This window comes from Hydra viridissima, unplaced genomic scaffold (assembly GCF_058129835.1).
Source record: "Hydra viridissima isolate aposymbiotic clone 2 unplaced genomic scaffold, HvirCarnegie_v1 scaffold_14, whole genome shotgun sequence".
Classification (NCBI taxonomy): Eukaryota; Metazoa; Cnidaria; class Hydrozoa; order Anthoathecata; family Hydridae; genus Hydra; species Hydra viridissima.
The window spans coordinates 3,823,921-3,847,938 of record NW_028324313.1 but is presented as its reverse complement, the minus strand read 5'-3'; the positions used below and the strand labels follow the sequence as shown (position 1 = coordinate 3,847,938).

At 28.3% G+C, this 24,018-nt stretch overlaps 3 protein-coding genes across 4 annotated transcripts; 2 read left to right on the top strand and 1 right to left on the bottom strand.

Moving 5' to 3' along the window:
• Positions 1–447: 447 nt before the first annotated feature.
• LOC149878901 (suppressor of cytokine signaling 2-like) lies at positions 448–1,273 on the bottom strand. The gene has a single exon (XM_090071737.1). The coding sequence runs from the start codon at positions 1,004–1,006 to the stop codon at positions 494–496; it is 513 nt and encodes a 170-aa protein (XP_089927863.1). The 5' UTR covers positions 1,007–1,273; the 3' UTR covers positions 448–493.
• Positions 1,274–7,924: 6,651 nt separating this feature from the next.
• On the top strand, positions 7,925–22,433 carry LOC149878899 (uncharacterized). Of its 2 annotated transcripts, XM_090071729.1 has the most exons (13): positions 7,925–8,203; positions 8,346–8,367; positions 8,494–8,563; positions 8,665–8,774; positions 10,366–10,641; positions 11,159–11,255; positions 18,028–18,169; positions 18,341–18,460; positions 18,712–18,791; positions 21,265–21,429; positions 21,510–21,588; positions 21,695–21,744; positions 21,879–22,433. In XM_090071729.1, exons 1-13 carry the CDS (start codon positions 8,131–8,133, stop codon positions 21,933–21,935), a joined length of 1,341 nt encoding a protein of 446 aa, XP_089927855.1. In that variant the 5' UTR covers positions 7,925–8,130; the 3' UTR covers positions 21,936–22,433. The 2 variants fall into 2 exon arrangements, with proteins under 2 accessions (XP_089927855.1, XP_089927856.1); XM_090071730.1 differs by lacking the exons at positions 7,925–8,203; positions 8,346–8,367; positions 8,494–8,563 and having other exon boundaries at positions 10,366–10,645; positions 21,879–22,170.
• Positions 12,840–14,772, top strand: LOC149878900 (E3 SUMO-protein ligase ZBED1-like). The gene is made up of 2 exons (XM_090071731.1): positions 12,840–14,118; positions 14,324–14,772. Exons 1-2 carry the CDS (start codon positions 13,159–13,161, stop codon positions 14,639–14,641), a joined length of 1,278 nt encoding a protein of 425 aa, XP_089927857.1. The 5' UTR covers positions 12,840–13,158; the 3' UTR covers positions 14,642–14,772.
• Positions 22,434–24,018: the final 1,585 nt, after the last annotated feature.

The following is a 24,018-nucleotide window of genomic DNA, read 5'->3' as shown; positions in this document are numbered from 1 at the left end:
TAATAATAATAATAATAATAATAATAATAATAAAAAATAAATAAATAAATAAAAAAGAATTCACACAATAGTTTAAAGGTTTACAAACTATAACTTTGAATTTATCAGATATCAAACTTATTATCAGTAAAAATGAAGCATATTAGTAGTAGAAAAGAGTTTAAAACATAAAATTGAATGAAACAATGAAACTATTATTTTAAAGATGAAGAAGCATAGCTAACCTGTAGTACTTAAAACTCTAGCAGAAAAAATAATTTAATAATTTTCTAATACTTTACACAACTTTTGCTAATAATGGTGTGTATGCGTATGTATGCGTATGTATGTACATTTTTACAAATATATTACATACAGTTTCACTTACATAATAGAAAAAAAAACATTTTCAATGTTATTCTTCAATGAATTAAACTGCAAAAGAGTTTTGCAAAATCAAGCAGCACAAACAAGCACATATATATATATACATATATACACGCAAATGCATACATCATAGTTCATGAGGATATAATTTTAAAATATTTTGAATATAAACTGGTAAAACTGATAAATTATTAAAATTTTTATTAACAACCAGTCTTGAAAAATGCAACAACGAGGGAATATATTTAAGAATTGGTCTCGATAATTTTTTTCCATATAATTTTATTAAACCAATTACTGAAGTTGAACGCAACGATCCTCCATCAAATATAAATAATCCATCATGAAAAAAAATCCGAATGTTTATGAGTTTCTTTGTTTCAGAGAGAAAACTAAGTACATAGAAGTATGATCTTGATCTACTATCTCTTAGAAGAAATCTTCCAGGTTCTTTTTCTTTAAATATATTCTCTAACTCTATCATTGTTAAGTTGCAATAGTAAAAACCACAGCACTCTAGCTCAGACAAATTCTTATGAAAACAATCAACTGACGAAGATTCACAGGTAGTTTTTTTTAATAAACATAAGTCTCTATCATCTACTGATGGATAAGTGCAGATCATGACTTTTTCAAACATGATTTATTGTAATGATTTTCGTTACAACATCAAAAGTGAACAAACCAGATAAACTTCTTACTTTTGATCATTGGATTCGAATTATAAAGAAATCCATTTTAAAATAAAAATTCTGTGAATTCTCATTTTCTATGGAGTTTTATTCCAAGCATAGTTAGCTAAATTAATTTTTCTGCGAAGAATTGCAAATCATTGTTATTTCTGAGAAATCGCTAAGAGAGCCATTAGATTAGGTTTTTAAAAATGGTTAAATAAACAACGATTATGATTTCTAAGAAAAATTAAAAATATATTATAGATACCGGATGTAAAAAACATTTTGCTTTTATATTTATTTTTAATATGTATTTGTTTCAAACTTTAAAATTTAATTTTAATTAAAAAGAAAAAATTTTTTAAATAGTCACAGGTAAACCAATATTTTTTAAGATAATATCGCAATATATTTTCCATGAAATTAATAGCCATACCTCCGTAATTTTTTCTTTTTTTATTTCAAAAAAAAAAAAAAAAAACTCTTTTTAATCACGTGATTCAAATACACTTTAACATGACAGCGGGAATTCGAAGCCATTATAATTTAACACGTTCGCTGCCGAGCTATTTTAAACTATGCCTAATTTCTTTGCCGAGCCATAATGTCTGCCGAGGCTGTTTTGCGTGGTTTCATTCTCATTGCCAAGGCTAGATATCAACATTTCAATAAAAAAAATATTTTTTATCGGAAATGTTCTATAGTATTTTTTATTCTGAATATAACTGACAAAAAAAAGCACTACGAGTATACTCGTAGTTGGCAGCGAAAGTGTTAATAGTTTTTATCAGCGTTGCCACATGAAATTACATTATTTAAGGTCCCAAAAACAATGCTAGCAAAGTTCAAAGCAAACATGTACTCTGATGATGATGACCCTGGCGAAGATGTCAATGTCAACTTGACACCAGACATGTTGATTTGAAGCGTTTTTTTTTTTGTGCTGCTGTCATTTTCAAAAATATTTCATCGCTGGATTGCTATTCGATTAAGTGAAAATTAATACCAGTAATTAATAATTGAAATCTCGTTTACAAGGAAGCACCTTACTTGATTAAAATGCAAATATTAATGTTTTGCCCTAATTTTTACCCTCTCTTAAAGTTTTGTAGCTGACTTGAAAAATCTTTCAAAAAAAAGCCCTCTTTATCAAAATAAATAAAAATTTACTATTTTATTTGGATTAAACCAGAATATTTGTGTGTAGTGATACAACTTCATATTTGTACTTTTGTCTTACTTTAAATAAATGCTTTCGAATAAAAAATAAAAGTGTTTAAAAGGGATTTAAGATATGGCATTTTTCTCAGGATTTTGGTTATAAAAATGGCATTATTTTGGCATTTTACGTGTGAAAAATGTTGGCAACACCAATTTTTAAAGTTTTAATTGATAACTTCATTGAAGAAAGCAAAAATATTTAAATATTTAATTCTAAGGCGTTTAATTGTCAGTTTATTTGTTTGAGCTGTATCAGTTGCAATGTGAAAAGTGATATTTTCTTTTTAAAAAGTTCAAGAAAAAAAAAATCATTAAATTAAATGCCGTTCTTCATTTGACAATACTTTTCGAAATATGATGGTAAGTTTTTAATTCATTTATCCATTAATGATTTTAATATTATCGCCATTATCCTTTTTACAATTGATTACTTTGGAATTATTAGTTGCTGTTCGATTGAGTTAAATAAAAGTTAGTTGTTTTTCTTACATAAGTAATTAAGTCTTTACTTTTATTTTACAGAATCAAAAACAAGACTGCCATGAAAAATAGATAACATCTAGCTTCTCATGTAAAGATGGCACAACTTTAACTATGATAACACATCTCAAGAGCAAGCACCTACAGTTCGCGAGGTTAGAAATATTTTGTTCTATCTCCTATTTTAAAAGTTGGGAGAAAATGAGTTATTAATTTTAGTAAGTAATGATTACTTACTAAAACTATATTTTAGAAGTTTATTTCTAAATAATATTTTTAAACATAAATTACGTAAAGTGTAAGTTATTATTTCTTTAAAAATTAAGGCTAAAATTTTAAATAATTTTTACTTTAAGAAAAAATTCAAAAGCTTTCTCCCAACCTTTAAACTTGGAGAACAAAATAATTCTAACCTCGCAAGTTGTATAATGAGCTTGAAGATTTAAAGAAAAAATCTGTGGAAGATGAAATTTGATTTTTGTCTGAAAAAAAACCTCTTATTAGGTTAAATATCCCCTTTGAGACTGCAGATCCTGATGCCTTGAAAGACTTTATATTTGATCTTCACCCAGAAGCAAATATTAAAACTGCAAGTTGTGAAAATACAAACATTCTCTACTGCACAAGTGTCTCTCTGACAAAATGAACAAAAAATTAATGAAGATCCTAATAGGCAGGCGATTGCAGTAACAGCAGATTATTGGGCATCTAAGCCTAAGCCATATGCCAAAATAGGTGATTCTACCTCTAAACGACCTCCAATGTGTTTAAAAATCTGGTTCCAGCTGTTAAAGAGTTGCATCTTTTTCAAGATATACACTCATTGCTCTGTACTGTTAGAAAAAGCAACGGAATGGCTCTCAATTGATTCAGTTGTGAGAATGATTTCCCTGGTCAGAATTAAAGCTCTCTTCATCACAATAGAAAAAGACTTAAGAAACCTAGGAGCACCAACAACTTCAAAAAATTTTTCAAAGGCACTCCAAAAAGAATAGGTTCAAAGATTTCCTAATGATAGTATGTAAAGTTTATCACATTAGCAAATACTGCTTGCACATACAATATTTTATTACAAATTTGTAAATACTCTGATGAGGTAATTATTTCCTAGTTTGTCAAATATTCTAAGTACTAAATGTCCTTTTAATCTTTAATAAGTTACACGCCCCAAGCAACTTTTAAAGTAAAACATGTCAAAGTGCGTGCTTTTACATGTCCGCATAATTTGCATAAAGTGTCTTGTATATAAAAAAAAAATGTTACCATTAGCAGTGAGCTTCATAAAGCTCAATTTATGTTCTCAATTTCTCCTTCCATTCTGGAATTATTATATGAAAAGGAAAATAAATGAATGTATTAAATGCTATAAAACTTTATTTCTTCTTAGCTATACTAGTTTTATTTTAATCTTAAATAATCCTTCATTCTTAGATTTTTTAACGATAGGACTATTTATCCACAAGTATAACCTTCTATGCTAAACTAACCTGCTAACCCTGCAAAAATCGTTCCTTAACATTGACTGACATCATAACTAACTAAATGCCGATCTAACACATCTGATGATTGAAACTTTTTTCACTTAATATTTTCTGTTGTTAGTGTGGCACTATTCTTTTGTTAGTGTGGCACTATTCTTGGAGCCCTTGATGAGACTATCATACTTGGTGAAACAACCGTTTCAAAGAGTGTTTTTCATGAATATTTGAGAGGGTTGTCTAAAAAATCATTTAGGTTTTTAAACCACTTTTAATCTTTTTTTTTTAGTTCTTCAAAAGCAAGAAGAAGATGAAATAAAGTATTGAGACCTCTTTGTGACTTATTGTTGGAATGAAGTTTTTTGGAAATTAAGATAGATACAATAATATTTCCTAAGCAGATGTGAAATTTTCAAAATTTTTATTATTTTTAAATGATGGTATTCAGTTTTTGGGAAATTTATTCAGCTCAATGTTCAGAGGAATGATGCTGGATTCAGAATTGAAAGAAGAATTAGTAAATAACCTAATAGAAGAGCATTCATTTGATCAAAGTTGGAAACAAAGCTACGGAAAATGATAAGATTAAGCCCAAAATGTCAACAATGTGTCAATATTTTAGATATTTAATCTTAAAGCAAAACAAGATATATCTCCGATTGTGTATTTATTTTCCATTTCAAATTTATCGCCGGTAAAATATGTAGCTGCATGTGAATTTGATTAATCATAACTTATTCTAACTGACATCAGACAAATGATCCAACATAGTTCTTACAACGTTTGACCAATATCGGTAAAATAATTTTGGCCGATGTAATATTTTTGACATTACTCCAGGGTCATTCCAAAGATATGGAAGAAGTTTGGCCAACGTCATTTTGCTCACTGGGCATACAGCTAGTTCTACTAATTCATTTCTACCAATTCATTAGATTTTCTAAACTTTCTCACAACATTATTGACCCAAAAAGAACATATGGCTATGCGATTCCAGATCGTGTGTATCAAAATTTTGATTCCTAATTTTAATTTATGTTTTGTCCATTCGGATCAATTAAAACTATCTTGTATTAGCAACCAGTGGTCCATTGGTGGAGTATCATAAGATTCTCACTTTTGAGTATAAGAACATATTTAAATTTATCCGCCACTGACTGAAAATATTGACTTCATCAAGCAGGACGAGTTTAATTTTGCTAAAAACAAGCACCAAACCAACCAGATTATAGACTTCTATCCAACCAATCAACTTCTCCATTAGCAATCAAAATTACCAATTTCTTGAACTTCACAATGCCCTTCTTTTGAAAAAAAATCTGTCAAATGTTTTTCACTGATTTGTGGTTTTGTATAAATATTTTAATTGCATTTGTTATGATTTTATTTCTGTTTTGAGGTACGCACGAATTACTCCATAAAACCATGTCTGTTACTCTGGGATTGTCTAAAAGTACCTTTTGAAAGAGAACCACAAGTACACTGAAAATATCATTTCCTGAGCAACCACTTAGAATCTCAAACCAGACATTTAATTGTTTATTACGTGAACAATGATCAATTAAATGTAAAACTTACCTGACGGGGAAGTAAACCTCATCAATATAGGGCTTGCCCTGCTAATAATGGTCTTCAGGAATGCTAACCCAGAAGAAGGAAGTTTTCGTCTCCTTCCTAAAGGGGAAGCAAAATCTGGTACGACGTTCTACAGGGTCTCCTTCGAACAGAGTATTATTCGTCACGTTTATTAGTTTTAGAGTTACAGAGAATATACAAAACAATGATGCTGACCTGCATTGTACACTGAAAGCAAAATATTTAGAAACAACATAATTAGAATATCAGCTTATAGTAATGTTCTCGAGAAAGAAACCGATTAACAGAGAGCAACGATAACCAAAAAAAGGCCAAAGAAGTAGAAGAGAACAATCAGTATATGGCCGAATAAAACTACCCGAACTTCTTTAAAATTTATTTGGTTAGAGGTTGATATTTCTGTAGTTTAAGTTGTTCCTTAGAACTTTTTTGAACATAAAATACACTTGTCTTCTTGATGAATGCAAATTGGGCCACGTATATAAAAAATTCCCATCTCCTTATTAAATAAGGCCCCCCTCGCTTTGCCGATGTCTTTTTTTTTTCTCTATTCTAATTTTCATGAGAAATTTTAAAAATAGGTTATTTTTAAATGAACAAATTTTGATTGAAGTTAATAATTTATTCCAATAAACAACTTCAGTAATAATTATAACAATCTTATTTTCAACTTTTTTGATTTCATATTGTCAATTCATATCAATACTGTCACAAAATGACAGTTTGTGGATATACAGCTGTGTTATTCTCTGGTCATGAAATGATAGCTTCATCGTATTTTATAATTCTAAAGCTATAGTTGATGTTGTATCCGGTATTCTATCATCAGCAACACTTAGAATTACTTCTGATGCACAGCTCGTTAGTGCTGCAACCTCTATAGAAAGCAATATTAAATTGATTTTTTAAAATTATTTTTAATGATTTATAGCTTTTCATTGTATTTTAGCGTTATAATAAGTTAGCTTTTCATTGTAGTTTTATTTTGATACGATAACTTTATTAGATACGATAACTTTATTTGATGCGATGCGAATAAAAAAAATGATCTCACTTTTCTTGCTGACAATAAAAGAAGACAGGATTATTGGAATATAGCAACAGCAGTCAAGCAGTTTATATTAACCCCCAGAACTTCTCGAAGACTTTGATAATATTTATGAAATTTCGGTGAAAAATAGACGCTGTTAAGCGTGTCTTGAAAAGTTTCAGGGCAACGTTCTTCAAACTCATTAAGCCATAGTGTTAACAAAGAGACTTAATCAATGAGGCCTGATAGAATCAATCAATATAAAAAAAAGGTCGTTTTTTTGCTTTCTTTTTTTAAAAATGGAAATTGGGAAACTTTCACAAGTTTACTTAAAAAATTTTCACATTAACGGCTCTTGTTGTTGAGAAATAATTACACCCTGTGAATGGTGCATATTATTGGACACTGCAAATCTAAAGATTCAACACCCTTTATAGTCCACCCAAAGGCGTTTTTTAAGTATTAAAAAGTTCTAACTAGAGACTCAGCAATAGCTTTTAATACCATACTTATAATTTTAGACTAATACTGGACTTGTTTTTAAAACAAAGTAAATTCCAAAACCTCAAGAATTATATTGTTAAAACTATCTCTCTGGAGGTCATCTCCCTGGAGGTCATTTTGTGAGCTTCACCAAGTTAAAAAACAAAGAGCGTTAAAACTTAACACCTTCATAAGTGCTTCTTTAGGTATCATTAAATCTGACTTTTGATTAAAATCTAATTTTCATGTGCTATTAAATTTGCTAAAAATTACTTTGTGAATCTAAAGATTAATGTTAAGGATAAACGTGTCCGAAAATTTATAGAAAAAAAAAAATCTTATATAACATTAGGTAATTGAAGCTAGACAGTTAAATGAGATCAATAAAATGAATTAGATATGTTCCAGATGAATACTAAGACAACAATAACAAAAATTAAGAATGTTTCTTTTTTCATTAATGAGAAAGATTAATTGTGATGTATGAGAAATGATATGACAGGTTTTTAAAGTCGCGGATTAAACGGCTGAAAATTTTGATGTGTGGCAAACAAAACCACGGAATGGGTATTCTGTAAAGAAAAATTATATAATGCATTGAGTATGTTATATTAGTTGATGTAGCTTCACTCTTTTTAATAAAATGAATGAGAGAAAGTTTTAAGAAATAAAATTTAAAATTCTTGAAACTAAGTAGCTAGGTATATATATTTATTATACAGTTACTAAAATTACTGGAATATACATGTAAGGTTAAGATTTTTTTTTTCCTACATAAAAATAGAGAAAAAAAAGTTAAAATATGGTAAAAGTTAGTTTATATATATATGACATATCAAAAGGGATGGCAAGTCAACTGTCTCTACCTTTACTTGGTAAGTTAATTGACACAAATCACTTTGAAATATGATTTTTTTAAAAATTTGTTTACATATTTTAAAAAACTGTTAATTTAGTTAATATAGATTAAAAAGCAACCAAATACTTCGCTATTATATAGTTGTCTTTTTATTATAGGAAAACAAATAGATGGAGTCTGGTAAATTCATTTTTATTTTAATCAGTATAAATGGTTTGTTGTATTTTGGCTAGTTAACTACTATTTTTACTTTCCTTTCCTTTATTTGGTATCTTCTCTTTTTTAAATAAAGTTTGTAATTTACAGGCATACATCAATTGTTGTTTTTGATAAAGAGTATTTCTTTGGAGGAGGTGGAATATCAGATTGTATTCCAGTAGGAGTTATTAGTTCTTTGTATTCCAATAAAAGTTATAAATTACTTAACTTGAGTTATCATTCTCTTTTCTTTTTTCACTTAACATTTTCTTTTGTTAGTGTGGCACTATTCTTGGAGCCCCTGATGAAACTATCATACTTGGTGAAACAACCGTTTCAAAGAGTGTTTTTCATGAATATTTGAGAGGATTGTCTAAAAAATCATTTAGGTTTTTAAACCATTTTTAATCTTTTTTTTTTTAGTTGTTCAAAAAAAAAAATTCTGTAGAGTGAATGCAATTTTATAAGTTTTAAAAACTTTTAAAAATTCTGTAGAGTGAAATTTTATAAGTTTTAAAAACTTTTTTTTGAACTGTTGAATATGAATTTAATTCCCATTATCACAGATAGTGATACATTTTTACCATCTTATTTAGCTGTTATTGGTTGCATACAAAAGAAAAATGAAAATTCTTTTTTAAGTTGAATTATGTTTTGAATTTTGCTTTAAGGATTGGTCCATTAGTGTGCCACTGCAAAAAGTGACAAATTCTTATAAACTTTGATTCAAAGTTTCAAACAATGTTTAACTTAATTATTATGGTAAAAAAAATGCATCAAATATTTTTAACTTTACTGTGGTTTCCATCAGCTTAATGAGTATTCCAAAGATTCTAGAGGCTCCTATTCACTTATATGTTAAATCTTGTACAGTCATATCTTTTTTTGGAAACCTCTTTGATTATAATCAATAGTACTCACTTAGGCAGGTTTCAGGATTATTCCGAGAAAATAATCTGAGGCGCAAAAGTACATTGTTACTTGAAAGATAAAAAATAATTCAATAGTATTTGTTAAAAATCAGAGAAAATGTATTTGTCCTTTAAATGACAGATTTAGCTATAATATCACAATGACATTTTATAGAATACTTCTCTTGCAAGCTTAACACTTTAATGCAATAAGATGCTTAGTAATTGTATTTGAAAGCTTAGTTGTTGGAATTAAAATAATGGTACTCTGTCTAGTTTTCAGGAAAGGTGCAATGGTTATGAAGTTTCATATTAACAGAGAACTTAATATGTTTTGCTAAAAGTTTGTTTTTTGTTTGTGTGATTAAATATTAAGATACACAAAAAGATGCATTTTGTCACTAAGATATTACAAAAATTGGCCATTCTAAAACAAGATAATATTTTTCTAATGTGAAGGTGTAGAAGAAGTTGTAAGAAAAGCCAGAAATTGTCCTGGTTATCCAGAAATCTTTTGCAATAAACAATGGTAATCCATAAACCTTATCTTTTTGACAGCAAAGATTTGAGTTTTTAACTAAATATTTCAAGGAATATTTCATGTAATTTCTTTTGAAGTTTTTCATTACTTAATAACTTCTAAAAGTTAGTAGTACTAACCTTTTGAAGTTAGAGTAATATATATATATATATATATATATATATATATATATATATATATATATATATATATATATATATATATATATATATATATATATATATGGTCCTACCTTTTTAATTGTTTTATAGCATAAGCTATATATATATATAACTTACACCATATAAGCAAAATCTTTTATTTATATCATTTAAATAATCAAATCATTAAATATGATTACAATTTTTTTTTATAATAAACAAACTTGTTATGTTTTTGTTGTTTATAGTTAGTATGCATTCATGTTCCGCTCAATCAAATTGAAATAAACAATTGTTTGATACATTACATTTGATTTTATGTAACTATAGTTTGTCCTTTTTATACTAGCGATATGTATTTTTAAACTGGTGATATTTTTTAATTTAGTCATGATAAGTATCACTTGTTCCACCATAATTGTAACACATTCTCAAATGAAGTTGCACAATTTCTCACTGGTAAAAAGATTCCGTCTTATATTACTGATCTTCCATTAGAAGTCATGTCAACACCATTTGGAGCAATGATTGGGCAATTTTTTGAGAATGTACGTGTTCAGCCCCAATTACTAGACGCATCGCATGAGTTTGGTTTTATGAATTTAGGTAATAGTGGCAACGAAACAAATCTTGAACTTTATATTGATGCTAATGAAGAAAACCGGTAGGTACGGGCATTGGACATCTTAATAGCTATGCATTAAATTTTATTTTATTGAATTGTGAAAATATTTGTTTCATTAAAAACATCTCTAGGAAGGAGGAATGTGACCAAAAAGTTTTCAAACTTTAGTGGGCTTTAAATCAACTTTTGCAGTTTTGAAAAGTTTGTTAGAGTAGCTCACTTTTTATTACTTTTCATAACTAAAGTCACAACTACACATCATTCGCCTTGAAATGTAATGCTTAAGTGCTTAAACTAACTTTGAAAACCTATAAAGTTGTTTTTTTTTTATTATGAATCACAAACTTTAATATAAAGTTTAATTCATATATTTCAATTAATGAAAATGCTTGAAACTAAAAAATAAGTAGAATTTAATTTAAACTGATTAATCTTGATTGATTGCCTCTATTTTTTATTTGAGTTTAACTTTAAGATTTGAAAGTTTTTTGATGAGTGTAAAAACACAAGTTAAAATTTTAGTATTATGTAAATCAATGGCAATCTTTTTTCTTAGACCTTCAGATGTAGCACCCACACCACTTGTATCAAGTGAAACCCTCAGTAACACAGAAATCAGCCACAAATTGAAAATCTATGAAGAAAATACAGAGGTATAATTATTCTTAATTTTGTAGAGCAGTTTATATATATATATATATATATAAATATATATATATATATATATATATATATATATATATATATGTATGTATATATATATATATATATATATATATATATATATATATATATATATATATATATATATATATATATATATATATATATATATATATATATATATATATATATATATATATTTATTTATTTATTTAAAATGAATAAAAACACCTTTATATGGAACTCTGAGTTTCATGCCTTTCGGCAATCATCAGCCATAGTGTATATTGTTACTTAAAAACCGTTTAAAAATTACAAATTAAAATTACGGTAGAACGAGTTCTGACGTTACTAAACGGAAACAAAAAGACGTTAAAGGTTTTAGTCCCTGGTGTCAAATAAGGATAGCAAAAATTTCTTTGCATGTCGGCACTTTGATATTATTTCATATCTTTTGTTAAGTAAGTTTTCTCCTTTATATGATAATATATGAAATTTTTCGCGGAGACAAAGATTACAAACTTTTGCTGCTTGATTGTAGGGCTTGCATTGTGCTATAATCTTCCATGTAATCACCGGTTTCAGATTTTTAGATTTTAGCATCCATATTTCTTTGGAAAGTTCGGTGTCATTTTTATATTTAGGCGCGTTGAAAGATTTAAGATGGTTGCCATATCTAAGTTTAAATGTAGTTTCACTTATACCGAAATAAACTTTCTCTTTGAATTGAGGATCTCCAGAATTTACAGTGGCTTGGTATACGACATTGCTAGAAAGGCATTGGTTATTTAACGGACAATTTTTTTTGTCTATGCAGTTGCATTTTTTTGTTGTTTTATATTTATCGCTTTGAAGAATTTTGCTATTATGTGCATTTATTAAAGAATTGATATTAGGCATGCAACTATAGCTAACTTTAATAGAGTTTCGATTGAAAATTTTATGAAGCCTGTGTTCAAAATATTTAAAAATTTCTACATAACTATATATATATATATATATATATTAGGGCTTGCAAAGTTAACGCGTTAAAAACGCGTTAAAGCGCTAATAATTTAACGCAAGTTAAAAAAATTAACGCAGATGAAATTTTTTAACTCATAAATTTTCATAAAACCCTAACCCTAACCCTGACGATTAGATTAGATCATAAATTATTTTGGCGATGCTAATTTTGGTTAGCATCAAAAAATAATTTTTGAGCAATAAAGAAATTTTTATACCACTTTCTTATTTCTAATCAATGTTTACTCATTGATGATGCCATTTTGTTTTATTTGTCTCAATTATGTCTCTCTTACCTTATAATTTTTGTTTTCGAAATTGTTTTGATCGCGTTGTTGTTTTGTTAATAAATTTATTAAATTTCCAAAATTTTAATATCTTATCCTGATGAACTTTATTTGTTAATAATTAAATTATGGGTTCAAACGGCAATCAATCTATCCTCAACGGAGCCTTTATTTTTAAAGACGAATCAAAAAAATTGGTTATCTGTAAATATTGTTCCAAAGAATTTGCATATCACCGAAGTCTTACAACGCTTCAGTATCATTTGAACAGTAAACACGTGTTCTTCGCAACTACTAGTAAAAATCAAAACAAGATCGTGAGTTCCTCAAAACAACTTACAATTGAGGACAGTATTAAATCACAAAATGGCGTAAATAAACAAATTTCTGCAGATAAATCAAAGGAAATTACGGAAGCCATTGTTTGCTGGGTTGCCAGTAGCTGTCGACCACTCAACATTGTTACAGATCCAGGTTTGACGAATGTCATTCGAACAGCAACGTCCGACTACAGTTACAATCTTCCCTGTCAAAACACAATTAAAATTAAAATGCAAACACTCTATGAAGATGAGAAGAAAAAAAAATAGTCCTCGTAAACATGGCTATTAGTATAGCAATTACCTGTGATCATTGGTCTTCAATGGGTAATGTCAGTTACCTTGGTTTAACATGTCATTTGATAGATAACAACTGGATGTTGAACTCATTTGCCTTAGGTGTTCATCAAACATTGGACCGACACACCAGTGACAATGTTTCAACCCACATCAGAAATATTGCAGATGAATGGGGATTATTTGAAAAAATATTTTCTATTGGTACTGATAACAGTAGAAACATTGTAAAGGCTGTATCAAGTTTTCCCTTCAAACATCTTCCATGTTTCGCACATACTGTTCAGCTAATTATAAAATCTGCCATTGAAGAGACTGCATTTGACATAACACTAGCTAAATGTCACAGAATTGTTGGACATTTTAAACATAGTCCAGCAAATAATATGGAATTACATGAAAATCAGATTGACCTCGACCTGCCACAAGAAAATCTAATTCAGCATGTTGTTACAAGGTGGAATAGCATGTATGATATGCTGAGACGTATGTTGAAACATAAAAAAGCCATCACAGTAACACTTGATGAGCAAAACCATTACTTACAGACTTTGACAGAAAGAGAGTGGGAAAAAATGGAGAAAATTGCTGATGTTTTGCAACCATGCAAAGTGGCTTCAGAATTGTTAGGTGGTAATAAATACGTATCTAGTTCGGTGGTTTTACCAATTATATGCCACTTATCACGTGAAATGGTTATTCAAGATGATGATCCTCGTTACATCGCGCTATTTAAAGAAAAATTTGTAAATGAAATGGAGCGCAGATTTAATGATTTTTCGAATGATAGTTGGTTGCAAATCTCGTCAGCATTGGATTCAAGATTTAAAAATTTATCGTTTATAGCTTCAAATGAAAGATCAAATGTCTGGCAGAGATTATCGAAGCTTCTTGAATCTGTTCCAGACCTCAGACCAGTATCAATAGAACAAGAACCAAAAGAGGTGAGCATTTTGTAGTAATAAATTTGATATTGTTTTTTTATTGAATTATTCTAATGACATAATAATAGATTCAAAATTGTATTTATTAAAATAATCGTTTTAATGATAGATAAAACTCTATGAGTACTATAATATTAATTGAAATAGTTAGATAATATCTATATGCTTTATTTATGGTAATATTTGAATAATTATTTTGCAACAGCCATCAGCAAAAAATTTTAAAATGGCATTCAATCTACCAGATCTGGATGAAGTTGATTCCCCAAGTGAAGATGAAGTGAGTCGATATCGAAAAGAACCCTGCGCCAAAATGGATTCAGATCCTCTTCAGTGGTGGAAGCTACATCAAGGTTCATATCCTCGATTAGCAACAATCGCAAAGAAATATTTGTCAGTTCCAGCGACTGCAGTTCCATGCGAAAGACTGTTTTCAACCGCTGGATTCATTGCAGACAAGCACAGATCATCTCTGCTGCCAGATTCATTGAACATGTTATTATGTTTAAAAGACTGGCTTTAAGAAATTTTTTGTTTCAAGTTTTTAAAATATTTTATTTTTATTGGTTGTATTAGAAACAATATAAACTATAATTAGAACTTTTTTATGATGTTTTATCATTTGCATGCAAATAGATCAAATGATTTAAAAAACTTTTCCTTTATTTATTTAAATTATAATGTTCGATTAATCATGCGATTAATTATGATCAAAAAATTTAATCGTGCGATTAATTGCGATTAAAAATTTTAATCGCATGCAAGCCCTAATATATATATATATATATATATATATATATATATATATATATATATATATATATATATATATATAGATATATATATATAGTATTGTAGTATTGTAGAAATTATGTTAATTGCGTAAATAAGTAGAGCGAATATATTATTACTATTGTTATTATGTAAACTAAATAATTAGCTTGGTTTATATTACATTACTTAAAGTTTCATGCAATTGCGATCATCAGATGTTATAAACCGTAAAAAAAAAAAACATAACGACAAAAAATACAAAAAAAGTGCTATGGAGTGTCTGCTATGATGGCATTAAAGTTTTTTGTTAAAATTCTTTTATTGAGCAAGTCTAGTTTCGAAGTAATAATGTGGTACTTTTTGGTCAAGCACAAATTAAAGTAATTGCCACCAAGCTTAAATGGTTCTGCCTGATTGAGAATGTTCTTCGTAAGGATGGGTTCTAAACCTTTACTTTTACACTCCCATACAAATTTAGAAAGTTCAGTGGAATTTGCCTTACTTTCATAACAAAAATTTCTATGCTTATATCATCTGTCTTTAAAGGTTTTTTCAGTGTGCCCAACATATTAATGCTCCTATTCTTGCTGTTGAGTTTTTAGATTGCAAATATAAATAAGGTTTTTCTTAAGGCATTTTCTATTTAGTGGGCATGCAGTGGTTTGTCGGCAATTGCATGATTGGCTATTATTGTCAGTAGTATTAGAATTCTTTTGTTATGAGCAGTAATAATTTTCTTAATATTTGGGAGGCAGCTGTAACTAACTTTTACGTTAAAAAGTTTGTGAAATTTACTACGTTTGTCCTAATGTTCAGTGAAAATAAAGGGTTAAACCAAATAATGTTTCGTTTTCGAGATCCTGCATTACGTTTTGGCATGTTTTGATTGAAAAAAAGTTTTCCTTTAAATCCACAAGAATTGAGACCGTTGTTATAAAATGGTGCAGCTCTATCAAAAACCTCTTTTTTTGAAAATATATATTACTGATACGGTTAAAATCATTTTTGGTATCGATTTAATGATATTAGGTGGGTGATTGGAGTTGATGTTGATATACATAGGGTTATCTCCTTGTTTTCTGTAAGGTTGAAAAGTACTGTAAAGGAGATTAAGTGTAGTGCCGAGGAAGTTTACAATTTTTAAATTAGATTTAATAGTAATAGTAAGGTTGAATTTATCTTTAAAAATGTTGACAAAATTTTTCTTTATTTCTTCTGACTGAGGGCCGCTGATATTATAAAAGCAGCAGAGACCATCATTTCTATATAGTCCTGTGTTGTTGAGCCCATATTCACTGGCAATAGTATATAATATGTATAGGCCTACTAACTCACACAGTTCGGCTCCATCAAAACTTCCCATAGTAACGTCAAAATCAGAGTTGTCTGATTTTTTGCTCCACATATTATTTCCTTCGAAAAGTAAAGTTTTCCTAGTATGGTAGATGATGTTGATTGATTCATCAGGAATTATGGTAAACCTCTTAGCGTGCATTAAAGAGTCATGAAGTAATTGTTTTGAAATAGAAGGGTAGAACTTGTTAATTTCGTATTGAATAAAAGTACATAGTTTTTTGTCTGGTATGAACTTGAACCACTCAATTACTTTTGTATTATGCCGTTGGTGTACAAGGGTGGCCTTTCTCACTCTGCTATTAATATCATCTAATAAAACTTTACTCATTTTCCTGAGTTTTGGTTTAGCAGGGTTTATTAAACAGCACTGAGGAAAAATTATTATTGTTGGCAAAGTTATACTTGTGATCCTTTAGGGTAATAAATGCTGAGTTCAATGCTAGACATTCTATTCTATCGTCTATGTCCAAATTTTTCGCAATTTTTTTAGCCTCCATATTAATACTGTTATACTGTGTTATATCAGATTTTTTGTAAATTTTAGTAATGTTTTCCGCATAAAGCTTCTGATACGAAGGCTTATCTAGTTCATATATGTTTCTAGTTTTATCTGCAAAGATGAACAAGTTATTTGAAGATTTGACTTTTGCAATGTCATGATGCAATTGTCTTTGAAAATCATTTTGAATATTAGTAAATGAGATATTCTTTATTAGCTTAAGCAAATCATTTTCAAAACTTACAAGATCGGGGTGCTGTGGTGGGGATTTTCTTGATTTGAGATCATAATGGTAACAGGCTTCTGGCTAGGATTGTTTTCGCACGTCAAAGCTTTCCATCTCATATGTTTAATAAGTAACTCGACTTTCTCCATTAAATATTTTAAGTATTGCTTTTTGGATGGTACTGGTACATTCTTCATCGAATAGTTGAAATAATGCTTCTTCAAAATTTGTAATTATTTAATGTAACCGAATATATTAGAGAGTGCTCAGCTTGAATGAGCGATAATATAGCATTGTAGTATTGTAGAAATTATGTTAATATTTCAGTAATAGTGCTCAATACAGCGTAGAATAAGTGAGTGAATATATTATTATTACTATTGTTATTATATAAACTAAAGTTTCATTCAATATATATATATATATATATATATATATATATATATATATATATATATATATATATATATATATATATATATATATATATATATATATATATATATATGTATGTATGTATATGTATATGTATATGTATATATAAAAACTATGTAATTAATCATATTAATTAAATATATTTATTAATTATATTAATATATAGATATATTTAGATATTAACAATTTAGATTCATGCTTAAATATTTATAGTTGTTTTTATTATTTTTTTCATTTTTTCATTTCTCATTTTTTATAAAAGCATGCATTATATAATGTAAATATTTATGATGTACTATGTAATTTAGTTAATGTAATGTCTATCCAATATAAATGTAGTTGTTTTACTAAAAAAACAACTACTTTTTAACAAAATATTGGCTAATTCTGTGCTACCTTACATACTCTTTAGTATTGTTTAAATTGCTGTGCTATCTTATACATAATTGCTGTACTATCTTATATCTATATCTATATATATATATATATATATATATATATATATATATATATATATATATATATATATATATATATATATATATATATATATATATATATATATATATATATATACTCTCTGGTCCTGAATGAATTAAAATTTGAAAAATTTTTTTAGCTTACATCAAGTATTAATTATTTGAAATCAAACTTTGAAGGCTGTTCTGACTCATTAAATAAACTACAAAAAGTACTTGATAGACTTGAGTTTGATTTTGGCTTTGAAGATGCTACAAGAAAAGAAATAACTGCAACATTAAGTATGAAATTCTTCTTAAAAAAACATGCAAAAATGTATTGAGCTTTGACTCCATGTTAAAAATTGTGTCTGCAACTATTTTAGAATTTGAGTTGACTGTTGCACCATTTTTTACTTAAAGGTATAATTTTTAGTGTCACAGCTTAAACTTGATTTGAGTTGAATATTTTAGGTTCTTTGTGCAAAGAAATGAGAAGTGAAGAAAACGAGTATGTGCAATCTTTTAAATCGCTTCTAGTTGTCTTGAGATCCTGTGCTATTGTTATACCAAAATTATTTAAATATGCTGAAGGTATGTGTCAGTAATCAAGCAGTCAGACATATCATTGACTATGTTTTGAAAAACTTGGTTACGTTTTTAGTGTTTTTAAAAAAAGCAATTAAAAGAGCTTTAAAAATACTCCTTGAACAAAAGTTGTTTCATTTTGATTTTTTAACTTTTTTCCTAGATTAGAGGGTTAAAATGCAAAAATAAAAATGGCATATACGAACTTAAATATATGAGCTTAAACACAGCAAGCTTATTGCTCCTTTTATTTTTAGGTGATGAAATAATATTACAGGTTGTTAACAAACTTCAGCGTGGAAACTTCAATGAAATTAAACTTTTGAGAATTCAATTTGTAAGTTCTAGTGTTCATTTTTCTTTCACACACTCATGCACTCAGGCATGCACACAGAGTATGAACAGAATTTAAGTGTACAGAGTTATTTTCAAGTAAATTTGGTACTTTAGATCCAAGTATTGTAGCTTAGACTAATTACAGAAAATGTGTTTTTTTTTTCTGGAGAATTTTATTTGGAAGAAAACTTATAAAATTTATTTATTTGTTGATATATTTTTTAAAAAATCTTTCTCTAAATTCTATTGGATTTAAACCAGGGGTTTGTGTTGACCATTTTAAAAGATTTTTGTCATTTTTATTAAAAAAGGTTTGAGTTTTTATAGCACTGTGTTTTGGATCATTTTCTTGTTGAAACACAAGATTGCTTCCTAATCTAAGTTTTTTAAATTTTGGTCCAATATATCAATACACAAATTTACATTCATGTTTTCATAAATAAATTCTTATTTACCAATACTATGTCATACCTTATAACCCCAAGCACTCACATTTCCACCACGTTTAATTGTTTCTCTCATTCAATTTAAATGAAAAGCTGCTCCCCTCTTTGGCCAAGTTCTTTGTACTCCATATTATTTTTTTAAGTTAAACTGGGATTCATTAGACCAAAGAACTTTCTTTAAAAAAGATAGTGGCATCAAACAATACTTTTTTGTAAAAATCAGATATTTCTTCATAATTCTTTAGTTACATTTTGTATTTTTGTTGTTGTTGTTAGTAATCCGGGAAGAGATTTAAAATGTGTATACACACACACACACACACACACACACACACACACACACACACACACACAAACTAGCTAGCTGCCATACCCATTGCAATGTGCTGGGTTTTCCAGCCATTAGATGTTAAAGTTTACTATATTAATCAAAAATGCATTTGTAGCTATGTAGTCATTTTTCTAGGAACTAAACCACACTTTGGTAATGTAGCTTTTTTGCAACAAACACATTGATAAATCACAATAATCTTCTCTCCAAACGAAAAACTGTTTTTACAAATTTTCTCATTTATTTCATATACTTTTCCAAAAATATCCCTCAAAATGTGACATAAAAAACTGCTAACACATGTTTACAATCTTTTCACTGGTAAGAACTTTTAAAATTATTAGCTCTGTAATCACCTCCTCACCAGGGGCAAGGAGTGGTCAGAGGGGGTTGGAACTTGGTTCCAGTCATAAGCACCCTAAACATGGAGTCCAGGATGGTCCAAACTTGGCCTGAAAGCTTCCTTGAGAAAAGTTTGACCTGTGTGAGAAAAATTTGGTGAGGATTGGATCAAAACTGTGGATATATAAACACATTTTAAAACCTGTGTCCAGATTTATAGATATTGTGTTAAATTCACAAATTGTTTCTTGTTTAGTCACTGTAAATATAACAAATTCAGGAAAATCAACATCTTTTATTCCCTCTGCTATTTCATCATTTTTGTATAGACTTTCTTTCCCCTTTGTGCAAAAATTTCGAAGAGGATTTAAGATTTTTTTCTTTATCCATTTATCCTTAATGGTTTGCAATTGAACTTCCATTTGCTTAAAGTTTTTCTGAATAATCTTTTTGTTAGTTTTTTCAACTTCATTTTTTTTTTTATTGACCTAATATCACTTTTTTCAAGTTTGTTTCAATTTCTGAATTCAATATTTTACCCCTCTAATTTGGGTCCAGTCTTCTGGAGTAAGATATCACAATAGGAGTCTAAATTATCACAATCACTTTTTAAAAATTTTATGTAATACTGTTAAACAATTTACAGCAAAAACAATTTACAGCAACGGCTTCTTCATTAAATACCCTGAGATTATTTTTATTTTCGGTCAAAATAGTTTCAAGTGATTTTTACTAAAGCCATGTAAAATAAAAAAACTCAGTTGATATCTTCTATTTTAAATGCAGATGAAGGATATTGCAAAGATTTGATCTGCTAACTGTTGAAATAGATACTGTCTTTTTTTTCTGGACTGTTTTTTATTGCAGGAAATAATTTTTCATTAATGTGGACAATCAGTGGATCATCAATCTTGGTTTCTTTTGTATCAGTTTTTAAAATGATGATTTTTTTCTGCTACTAACTTTTGAAATGTCAGCTTCCATTGTTGGGCTCTTCTTTCAGCTTTTCATTACTTTTTACAGTACTTTTTTATGTTAGCCTTTTTTTTTGCTACAGAATTTCGAATTATTTTAAATTTTATAGCAATATCAGATTTTTCAGGACATCAGAAACTTAATCTTTAATTGGTATTTTATCAATTTGTGTTAATGAGAAGCACTTTGAACTTTCTGATAGTTAACCAATTAAATTAGTTTTATTAAATGTGTTTTTATCCTGATTTGTCATATCTATGTGAATAACAATAATATATTCAGATATGCACTTCTGAAACTAGCTTATAACGATATATTTATATGAAAAAACAAGCTTTCACAATGCTTATTATTTCACAACGATTTATCATTTATTTTAGCTTACAAATCTACTTAGTGTTTATGAATTGCGCAATCATTTGTTAGCAATCAATTCTCTACTTCGCACTATTGTTAACTTGGCTGTGTCCAGCATTTTAGACGGACCTGGTGAAAAGATAAAAGAAGCTGGATGCTGCCTGGCTTATTCTTTGTCTATCGTAAAAGTAAATAATGAGTAAATAATGATTATTGTTAGTTTTGAAAGAAAATATTTTTGCTCATTTTTATTTATTTATTTACATAGATAAATGAAGATCACACATTTGAAATCTCCTCAGCTTTGTTGCATGTGATCGGAGATCTACCAGAATCCACTGAAGCCAGTAAAGTTTTTTTTTTTTTTTTTTGCATTTTAAGCTGTTAAATTGATTATTCTAAAAATGTTTTTAAAAAATGTACTAAAATTTTTTAAATTGTTAAAAATTTAAGGAAAGTATTGTATCGAAGCTTTGAGGTATTTTATGAAGAAAAGCGACCAGGTATGTTACTTACCAGTTCTTTACTTTCCCCATCTTTTTTATAGGTATAACGACAAACATATGTGAAAAATGTTCTTCTGCTAAAATAAGTTAAAGTTTTTACATGATCGTTTAGGTTTGAGTTTATATTTTAGGTGTCAGAATTGGCGAGTATGATTGTTCCCAGTATCTACGAAGCGGAACTGAAATGAGGACTTTGACTTCGTTATTGAAAATCGCCTAAAACGTTCACTGGCATAAATTGATAAAATTTCTCGTATACCTATTTGCTCATTGCTATTTCAGAACACCGAGATGAAATATGAGTTCAATTGATAATGGATTATTTTTTCGCTCAGGAATTTTACAATTAATTTTATTATTTTGATCTCACTCACCAGCTGGCCGTTTTTAAATAATCATGCCTTTCTGTAACCATTTTTAATTTGCAATTTTTTGTGTTTTTAAATTATCTTCAATGGTGCATCATTATCATGGTGCACCGCGATGATAGTTATGCAAGAATTCTTTTCCACATCAGCGCAGAATGATTTAAATTTTTTTGTTGTTAAAATAGTAAAAGTTACGTTGCTGCTTTTGAAGCTTTAATTTACATTTAATGAATGCACAGGATTATATTTATTAGAATATTAATAGAAGTCCCAAAAGATGTAAAAAAAAAACATTTTTTGTTAAGATAATTATAATTTTATGATTGATCGTTTTAAAATGTTTTTAAATATTCACTTCACTGAAAATTTAATTCAGTAACTGAATATTTTTAGAGCACAAAAAATGATATCTTTAAATTACCTAAAAAAACGACATTCGATAAAACCTTTCACTCGATAAAACATTTCATAAATAACCTTAGTATTTATTTATAATAAATTATACTTGCCACCTGCTAGATGGTCTTCTGGTCTTTTACTCAGTCGTGTTTTTTTTTTTTTTTTTTCTTTTTTTCTTTTACACATTTTATTCTCCTTTTTTTTTTTTTTTTTTTTTTTTGATCAAATTAACAGTATGAAAACTTAGAGAATTATTTCTAATTGATGAAGAAAGGGGAAGATTACCTTGATATTTAACCAGAATGAAGTTCTGTGTTTCCTTCATTTCAGCTGAAAGAATGGAGGAGTAACTTTCATGATATTTAACCAGAATGAAGTTCTGTGTTTCCTTCATTTCAGCTGAAAGAATGGAGGAGTAACTTTCATGATATTTAACCAGAATGAAGTTCTGTGTTTCCTTCATTTCAGCTGAAAGAATGGAGGAGTAACTTTACTAAAAGTGGTTCTTAAGGAAGTCGGGAAAAGTTTTATTGCAAATAGATGATAGTTTATTTTTATGCCTTGTCTCTGTAAATTTATTGGGGAGATTTTTAAGCAATAAAAGCAAGCATCTTAAGACAGTTGGCTTAATTGCCAGATAAAAGCAAAACCAAAACCCAAAAAACCAAATATTTGTGACACATGAACTTAACAATTGCTCATTGTTTACATAAAAATTTCAGAAGTGTATATACGATATATCCACGTGAGAAAATTGCAGACAATACTTCTATGATTTAAAAATTTTCTCATTAAAAAGGAACACATTTTCCAAGTTGTTAAAGCCAAATGGCCTAAAATGGCGATTCTAAAGACGTTCATTAAGAAAATATCTGTTAAGATTTCATTCAAGCCAAATCTATCTTGTTTTTTTTGCTAACGACCAAAAGAACTAAAATTGTGAAAAAGCGATAAAGAAGTATTTAACTACAAATTGTGATTAAATGCTGATCATCTAGAAACCATTTTCTTTACACTTCTTGAAGATGTTTGCTCTTTGAACTTTTTTAAAAAGACATTTGTTTACCCAAGCAGTCAAGATAAACATTTGTTGTTCTTACAAATGCCCATCTTGAACATTTCGGGTAGAAATCTTTACAAATTTGCTCGTTTCCTTTAGCCATGAATTGTTATCATTATTATTGTTAATCAGATTTTATAAGAATTGAAGGTGAAAATTCACCAGCATGAGCTATTTAAAGAGGAAAAATCTAAAATTTCGACTAAAACTTGATTTTACTTCTTGAGAGACCACCACATATGAACTTACTTTTTCTTAGAACGGCACAATTCATAGAATATTGAATTTTACCCATTTAATACATTCGACAGACCATTAAGTTAAATGATATTTGAATAAATGAAATTTCGAAGCTACTATTACAACATACTCTGCTAAGTCATCGCCAATTGAACTATGAAATTTTACGTTTGACCAAACCAATACTTTTTTTGGACTGTTACA